The 9,305-nt window shown below is 42.8% G+C and overlaps 1 protein-coding gene across 1 annotated transcript; it reads right to left on the bottom strand.

Annotated features, from left to right (window-relative positions):
* Positions 1–1,199: 1,199 nt before the first annotated feature.
* On the bottom strand, positions 1,200–9,305 carry klhl28 (kelch like family member 28). The gene is made up of 6 exons (XM_084382166.1): positions 9,183–9,305; positions 8,023–8,283; positions 7,288–7,925; positions 6,757–7,200; positions 5,280–5,488; positions 1,200–5,182 (listed from the first exon to the last, which is right to left on the bottom strand). Exons 2-6 carry the CDS (start codon positions 8,281–8,283, stop codon positions 5,019–5,021), a joined length of 1,716 nt encoding a protein of 571 aa, XP_084238292.1. The 5' UTR covers positions 9,183–9,305; the 3' UTR covers positions 1,200–5,018.

Raw genomic sequence — 9,305 nt, 5'->3', positions numbered from 1 at the left:
CACTTTGGTCTGAGGCGCAACTTAACAAGGCCAAGGTCCATGTCAGGTTAATATGTTCTTGAAGATGTTTAAATTGCAGGCGAGCATCTAATACGATGAGTAGATGTTAAAATACAAAGGTTGAGGGCAGTCTGAAATACAGCTGGGTGATATGCACGATATATATACATCTCAGTATTTTGAAATTTAAGCAAAAGCACTTCATAAATGCTAGGACTGAGTGTCAAAATCAAATACCACAATATTTGGATGCAATTTCAAATATCTTTGGGATGACTTTTAGTACTTTAAAGGTGCAGTATGTAAGAATATTAGTTTAAAACATTCAAGAATTAACAAAACATTTCAACAGAACGTGAAGACATAACAGTTTTGATCTTACAGTAAAGATGTGTATGTATTGTGTTGCAGAGATATCAACTGAAGTAGCATGCTAACCAGCTAGCCCTGTGCCAGAAAACCTCAGTCCAAAGCTGCTGTCAGGCAGTGTAAACACCAACACTCCCCCGGTAGTCCAGCTAACTGCGCTGCTTACTGAGCTAACTAGCTAACAGAGACTACAGTTGTGGAACAGAAGACAGCTAGGGGCAGTTAGCAGTTACTTTGGCTGTATGAATTCAACAGGTAGCCCATCCTTACATATTGCTCCTTTAACAAAATGAGATTTTTGATAAATAATCATCAGTAATGGGAATATAATGATCAAGTGGGTAAAGGCAAGTATTAGAACAAGTAGAACAATCTTATAAGTTCAGAAAACTACGACATCCCAGGCAAGACAACACTTATGTCATATACAATATAACAATATAATATTGGTATATTGCCATGCCCTAGTCTGAAATGTCTCTTTTATGACATTACAGGCTTATATAGGACCTGTTTAGCTTCCAGAGCACAAAGCATTTTAATTAAGTTCAAGCATTAGCTCAGCACACCGCAGTCTCCAACACAGGGAATATGTATTTGCATGTTGTTGTTTTTATATAACCTCAGTGCCTCTGCAAAGGAAGTTTATGAAAGGGAATCCTGTCAAGTGTAAATCCTTCATCATGATGAATTTTTAATTGCTGTTTTTCTACACTGAGACTGACTTTAAAATGCAAATACAAATATTTTGGAGTACACTGGTGTTGTTATTTTGTCACACTTGTGCATTGCATGGATGGGTACAACGGGAGCCACATAAAAGCAGACAGTACCTTTTAAGGCAGGCATTTATTTTAAACCGGGTACAACTGCACCACACAAACTGACTAAAATGTATGTAAAATGTCTTCAATCAAAACATGAGCAAATGTGAAAAGCTACTGTTTCTACACCTAAGGTTATCTTGTACTTCCAGTATTAATCCACAGGATATAAAATTCAAGATCATCACCTTACTCCAGACACACAATGGGGGAAATGTAAAAGAAGCAGAGTGGTCATTTGGCTAACATTGACATCAGTTTCAAAGGATTTTTTTTTCTTTCAGACACAAACATCAGAGTGGCAGTCCATTGCAGACCAGGTGTTAGTCATCCATCTGCTTTCTTTGAACAAGCACTTTGGTGAAAGTGGTGGCAAAAACATGACATTGGTTAGGCCATAATAAAAACGCGTACAAACTCAATGTTAACATCCCTTCATTTTGCAGATTCACGTTTGCAGATTTTCATCGGCTTCTCTTCCGAAACTCAATAAAGTAGTAGTTAGTGTACACCACAAAATTCTCATGACATTGTACAGAACAGCTAGATGAATCATGGCAGCAGCACATAATTACGCCTGCGTGATTTGTGCTGTGGCTGTGAAGTGACTAACAAAAACCAGTACAAGAGACAATCAGGTTACACAACATAAACAATGCAAATAATAACAATCATAAATACAAAAATAAGTCATTCACATCTTTCTAAAATAAAATGACATGTTTGCAGAAATACATTTGGGTTGCTTATGTGTTCAAATTAAAACAGAAATCAAGAGGAAAGTACTTCATATGGTGATGCAAACAATCTGCAACAGACTAAATGTCTCACCAGTGACAGCCTGACACATTTGCAAGGCAAATGTCATTAAAGTTGTCTGTAGTAATGGTTTCTGTATTTATTTTAACAGCTTTAGAGTACAAGAGGGTGAAGAGGAAGGTGTCCCGTCTAGGGTAAACAAGACTTTGTGGTGAAATTTGTGGTGTTGATTTTTTTTTTCTTTTTTGAAAAGGTGTATACATCGAATTTGGCCATTAATTAAAGGGTAACTCCACCAATTCTACACATTCAAGTGTATTTAGGTCTGGAAGAGTACTACTGCACATGTGAAAAAAAAGATGTATAAAGCATTTTGTTGCTCTAGAGGAAGCTGCATTTAATCTGATAAATTGCCTCCAGTGATGTCATTCATTGGCTGAGTTGCATTATGGGTAATGTAGGCAACACTTTTGAAAGTATATCGAAAGTAACATCGAAATCAAAAAAGCAGAACCAGATACCACCTTTTTTATTCCACATATTCTTCTTCCTTTTCAAAACCTGGCACCTACATTACCCACAATGCTACTTAGCCACTGAGTGACATCACTGTAGGTAATTTATTAGATACATGCAGCTTCCACTGGAGCCACTAAAGGCTTTCTACTACCATTTTCAATGTACTCCCCAAGAACTGTAAACACACAAATTGATGGAGTTACCCTTTAACAAACTGTGAGCAATCCATCTGTATCTCCCTGAATTAACAAAAACCTTGTAAAAAAACAAAAAATCAAAACAACAAAATGACAACACAAGATGTCTGGCAGGATGAAGTGAACTCAATGGTACAATTTGGATGTTTCATTAGACGTCCACATTACCAGCCAACAGTGTGAATCAATAGACATGCCATGTGGGGTTCTGTTACGGCAATATGAGATGCCTTGGCTTTTTAAAAGAGACAAACACAAAACAAACTCATCCACAGAGAGAACAGAAGTGTTATTGCATTATCTAAATGCCATTTTCCTAAATTAAAACATATGTACAATTACAATATGTATCAAAGAGTTTGGTAAGTGCAATGCAGAGCTTGGTTAAAGTTTCCACTTGTGTGCAAACGTCAGTGCACAAAGCAACTCAAACTAGACTTGAACATTAACAGTGACTCAACAAGACACAACACGCCTAGCCATTCTCTGTCTAGTGCCCCCTCCATTGCTGTGCATTGCCTGACCTGTCCCTTAGCCTAGCCTAGAGTGATACCCTCAGCCAGCCTGGGGTCAGCACTCTGGTCTCTCTCCCAGGACACAGGACTGGTGACAGTGGCAACATGGCCTGAGTTGGCAGGCACAGCCCTCGGTGCTTTATCAACCATCTCCATATGACAGAATGGAAGAATGTAATGCTAATACATTAGCAACAAGAAGGAGAGGAGAAAAGAAAAGTAATGTTTTGGCACTTCAGATGAAGCAGTGAACGGATTACTTCAAACCTGAGCTTGCAAGCAAGACCATGGCCTCATGAGCCTCACATGTTTGGTGGCGAGTTGGTGAGAGCAGGTGTCAGACCCAATCACAGGCAGAAAAGTCTTGTTCATAGCTAAGAGAGTGACATTGTACTGGGAACAGGCATAGAGACGATAATGAAGCATGCTCATATCCTGCAACGGGGACACTGTGAGGGAAGGGGAATGTTAACTAGGACGCATTTTATATTAAAAAAAACGCAAAGCAAACATAGTGCTAATTTTCAGACAGGAGTTTGTGGTTGTCCGACCACAGGCTTCCCTTTCAGTAGGATTTTTTTTTATTGCAAGGTAGGGCCATCAAATTTGATGCATTTAAATGCACATCAATCACGAACATAATAACAGTAATGTAGCAGAGGCTGAACAGAGGTTGACCTAATTGTGTGAGGCAACACAGACAAACAGCTGAATCCTGAATCCTAAATATAGCACCAGTTGGTATTGTGTACAGACCAAAGGGTGAAAAGAGGGCGGAGGTCAATTTCAACTATTGTGAAGAGGAACAAGAAGTTCATGACCTGACCTTAGGAAGATGGAACAGAAGCTAGAACATTATTGGGAATTTTAAATTGCTCCCAGGATGAAGCAGAGACTAGTGGCAAACACTCTCAGGAGAATTCGTCATTCACCTCTACACTGACCCCTGGAATCAAACTACACACACATCCGCACGCACACTAGTGACCCAGTGCAGAAAAACATTTACAGGCAATGCACTAGAGGATATATTCATTATTTATATATTTCATTTAGACTATTTACAGGAGAGAAAAAGGCAGCCCTTTTTGAGAAAATATAAAGATTCCAACTTTTCTCTTTTTTGTGAAGCACTGATTTTGATGCAGAACTCCTGCGTTCGCTGAGCCCCGAGCTTCAGTTCTGCACGCAGACACGTAACAAAACAAAACAATCCTATCTGACATGCACGTATCCCTCGAGCATACACACAGACATACACACTACATGGCCAACAACTACATACTCATACAAATACACCAGCAGCCAACTGCGGTGTTCTACAAAATTTGAACACATGGTTCCAGTTGCAGCGGGGAAATAAAAAAAACAAAAAGAAAGATTTTTAAGTGTTAAACACAATTAATGGCATGAAGGAAACAAAAAAAAAATGTCTGCAAACATAACAAAGAAGTTTGAAACAAAAGTGACAAGTTTTCTCCCACAATCCTCTGGGAAATGGCTCAGAGTCCTCATTGTGGTCCAGCAGCAGTAGAGCGGTCATCTCCTCGTGCCTGTGACAGCCGATCCAGTCCATTCATCTTCCTCGCTTTTCCGCACAACTTTGCAGCTCTTTCTCATCCCCGCAGCCATGCCTGTGTAGTCTCCCTCTAGCCAGCGAGCTAGCCCGCCACATCCATCCACCCAGCAGGCTCTCTCTCCTCTGGTGTTCACGCCGGTGTGCAGCGCTCCTCTGCACCTGGAGGATGAATGTGGGGAAGGAGCAGGAGACAACGAAAAAGAAACGTCATTGTGTCTAAGTTCTCTTATTGGGTCCTAGCTGGCTGGGCCAAGGGTCAAAGGGCAGTCAGACCAAAGTTGCAACGGCAATACATCATGCCACTCGAGTCCAACCAGCTGTCTGAGATGGGGTCATAGCGCTGGACAGTGTTCAGATAGGATGACCCAGAGTGACCTCCCACCACATAGAGGTAGTTGTCCACGATGGCAGAGCCCACACCTGCAAGACGATGTCATAGTCATACGTAGCCAATGAAATGCATTTCTGAATCCTACAAACTGGTGTTTTAGCTGTGTCTAACATGATGTAAACTCACCAGTGCGTGGTTCATTCATTGGCCGACAGGCTGTCCACTGGTTCTGATGTGGATCATACCTCTCGATGCTGGACAGGTGCGACACGCCGTTGTGTCCGCCCACAACAAATATGAAGCCGAGCATGACACCGACTCCGAAGTTGATCCTCTTATCTGCCATGGGGGCTACCATTTCCCAGGCATCCTTGCTGGGGTCGTACCGCTCCACGCTGTGTGGGGCAGATGCAGCAGGGTTAACAAAACACAAGTGGTTACAAAGTCAAAATATAAATTGTTCTGATCTCCGGCCCTCTGCAATTCCTTCATAGGCCCCCCCATCTGAATGCTGTATTGATTTTAGGCAGTTTGAAGAAACTCTACAACTACTTATTCTACAAACCCGATTCCAAAAAAGTTGAGACTCTGTGTAAAACAAAAATCCAAAACACAACGCAATAATTTGCAAACACACTGTTTAACAGTTTCTACGAGGTGTTTGCTACCGTCAAAAAGATTTGCTCATTTAATTTAGAAATAAAGTACTACTATAGGATTTTAGTCATATTTAAAAAGTTGTTTCAAGTTGCAAACAACACTCATTGCAACTAGTACCAATAGTGGTGGTAGACTGCCAAATTTGACTAGAGTCAAATGAACCCAGAACACAAGCAATCTGGGATTGTTTTGCTGTATGCAAGGACATATAAGCCACTGGGGAAAGAAGAAAGTAGTCCCCAAAGATTCTCTGTCCAAACACATTCTCCTGAAGGGCTTTGGGAGTCAAGGAAACAAGCAACAGAGACGCTGCTCTCTGGAGACCCACAGCAACAACAGAGGTCTAACCAGCAGCACACAGCCAGGCACCCTCTCAATGAAACTTCAGCAACCACTTCTGTTATGACTCCTCTTCACTCATTAACAGGGCCCTGGCCATTTTCTCAGCAACACTTGACATCCTTCACTTGATTGCCAGTTCTATTAAATAACTAACAAGAGCTTGAGAGAGAGAAAGCCAGGTTGAGTCTAACAGAGTTAGAAGCTCTTCACTGAGATCAAAGGCTTTTTTCAAATATGTTACTGATGTTAAAAAGGTCATTTGTAGGAGCAAAGACACATTTGTTGCATGTTTTGATCCTACGTGGCTGCATAAGTCCACATGGGATCAAAACATGCAACCAAGCTTTCAGTGCATAAAAAGGGGTAACCAAATCATACACTGAAACTGAGAAACTAAGCAGCTACAGAATAAAATATTGGGTAATCTATTGAACAAGATGTAGTTAATATTCATTTAACCCACCCATTAAACCTGATTTGGTTTGAGTTGTACAGGGACTGAATGTTTTTATACACACAAAGAAGAAGTGTCAAATTGTTTAGTTTTGGCACTTTGATGCAAGTTTGTCTGCCGAATAGATCCAATGTTTAACTGATGTTAATATATGTGCATTTCCACTTATAAAACGAGAAATATCATATCCACTCTTAGTGGTAGTACCTGGCCATATGGGCTGGGCCGTAGCCTCCGATAGCATACACCATGCCATCCAGCACAGCGGTGGCAAAGCAACTGCGGGACTTTGTCATGGGTGCCACTGGCTGCCACTCCTTCAACTTCGGGACGTATTTCTCCACTGACTGGAGATAATACTGGCCGTCATAGCCTCCGAGGGCGTAAAGCTCGCCAGCCAGGACCACCACCCCAAGTGTGCTGCGGCACTCGGCCATACGCTCCACCGAGGACCAGGTGTTGCTTTCGGGGTCCCAGCTCTCCACTGTGCTCTCATGTCGCCGATAGCTGATGCCTTGTCTCATGTGCGTGGCAATGCCTCCCACCACATACACTTTTTGGTCCAGCACTGCCACCCCGAATTCATATCGGGGAACACTGAGAGGGGCCAGTCCTATCCATGAATCTGTCTGAGGGAAATACATTTCCATGCTGGAAAAAAAGAGAAAGAACTATTATCAGATTTGTTTGTTTTTAAAACAAACAAAGGAATAGACGATACAGAAACTTCATCATTACCTTTCTAATGTTGCAAACAGTCCAGCCTTGCCTCCTACTGCCAGCAGCACCTTCGGGGCACACCTGGGCCGCGCCGACAACACAGTCTGATAGGAAAGCCGGTGCTCAGGCATAAAATGATATTTGAGGGCCTCGTTGAGCAGGTGCTTGCATGCGTGGTCATCTCGTATAAGGTGGTTGGCTTCATATAGGCGGGTGAGAAATTTGACGCTTAGGAGCGGAAGGCGAACACAGTGCAGCAGCTGAGCCAGATGCTGCTGTCTCTCAGTTACATCATATTTGATCCACGACTCCAGGGCGTAAAACACAGTCTCCTCTGTGACCACCTTAAGGCAGTCGTTAGACACAATTTCATCCAACTCGGCCCTCGTCAGTTCAAAAAACTCTTCAGTCTGACAAACCTCCTCAAAGTTCTCACAGATGAACTTAGTTGCAGCCAGGCACAGGTCATGACAGCCATAAGTCTCTGCAAAGCGGGAGATGCCTATACAGTTTCCGGCGTCCAGCTGGCTCTCTAAGAAGGAGCAGCACTCCTTAAGTACAAGCTTAACCTGGAGCAAGTTGGCAGCTGGTAGCAGAGATTCCACAGTTTCTTGGGAGATGAACACTGTGCCGGTGTAGGCATACTCAACGATGGCCTAGAAAAGAAACAGGAAAAGGATCACATTAAGAATTGCAATGCTAAAAGCAATTTATCAGTGCAGTTAATACAGTGTCTGTTGGCTCCAAGCATACCTGCAAGGCAGTCTCATCAATGCACTGGAATTCCACCTCAGAGGTCTCCTTTTCGGACAGGTTACCCGTGAACATGGCCTTGAAGTAAGGGCTGATGCTGGCCAGCACTACTTTGTGGGCATGGATCTTGGCATCACCCACGCGCAGGACAATGTCACATAGTTCGTGATCCTGCCGCAAGAGCTGGAGGCCTTGCAGCAGCTGCTCTGAGTGTGGCCGTTTCAGACTGGCAAACATATAGGACTGGTCCTGCTGGTCCATCTGAGAGCAAGAATCCACACGTTAGTGCAGTGTTGACATTTTGTAAAGGCTACAGATTCGGTGAGATTTTCTGATTAACTGACATGTGACCAATAACCAATAGAAATACTGTAAATCCTGGAAATTAACCAGATGTCATCCTGTCCCTCAGACTACAAGCCTGAAAAGCCAAGTAAACACAGGCCTGTGCAACATGACGTAATTACAGCACGCGTTATGGAAACATGCCTGGGGAGTATGATGCATTCACGGATGTTATGATGTAGTACAGTAGTGTTTCCGACTCGCTGTTAGCGGTCTACTGTGATGCAAGCTAAAGAAGCATGATCTTCTTAATCCAGTGCTAACGCTGCTTAAAATTAACCAACAGTACTAGCTACACCTTTTACGGGTAACATCGAGCCAACTGCCTACATGCTGCTGTGCATTCAGGCTTCATGACAGTAATCACAATAACATTACCTGTTAGGTTTGTTGACTGAAGGCCTTGGCTTGATTTTTGAACGGAGGACATGAGCAGATCAAAACTCGGTCGCTACCTCTTTAGCTAGCTTTAAACCAGCACAAGGCTAGTGCGCGAGCTAACACAGTCTAATGCCCATCACCAGCCTGTATTTTGCAGAAACACATTTCCACGGCTAACATATCTATATCAACACTGACATTCATGTCACTCTCGTATCGTCAACAATGCTCGACTCCAGCAAATACACAGGTCCTTATATCTCTGCTTCATTGCACTGCAGTCAGCGAAGGTTAGCTGCTAAAAATAAACACGGTTACTGTGGCTAGCTGCATCATTGATTGATATACAGTAACATGGCTGACAGATACAAAACGTGACGTTATAGCTAGCTGTCAAATAACAACTGTATATCGTCAATTCAAGGAGAACAAACCTGGAACCTATAGTCCGTCTGATGTGCCGCCGTAATGACCGATTTTGCAGTGGCGGAGTTCAGCGGCGACGAGTGGGAACCCCGGGCGGCTATCAGGAAAACAACCTACTGCCAACCTAGCCA

This window comes from Pagrus pagrus (assembly GCF_965226575.1).
Source record: "Pagrus pagrus genome assembly, chromosome: 18".
NCBI classification, from domain to species: Eukaryota; Metazoa; Chordata; class Actinopteri; order Spariformes; family Sparidae; genus Pagrus; species Pagrus pagrus.
Note: the sequence above shows the minus strand (reverse complement) of the source record. Positions and strands in the feature narration are given on the sequence as shown.

What these genes read in the sequence shown, in the direction of transcription:
- klhl28 (XM_084382166.1), bottom strand. Translation starts at nt 8,283, where the DNA reads ATGGACCAGCAGGACCAGTCCTATATGTTTGCCAGTCTGAAACGGCCA. An exon ending in CTGTTTGCAACATTAGAAAG is followed by an intron (nt 7,201 to 7,287) that starts GTAATGATGAAG and finishes CTTTTTTTCCAG; the next exon opens with CATGGAAATGTATTTCCCTC. An exon ending in GGCCCAGCCCATATGGCCAG is followed by an intron (nt 5,489 to 6,756) that starts GTACTACCACTA and finishes TGCCCCACACAG; the next exon opens with CGTGGAGCGGTACGACCCCA.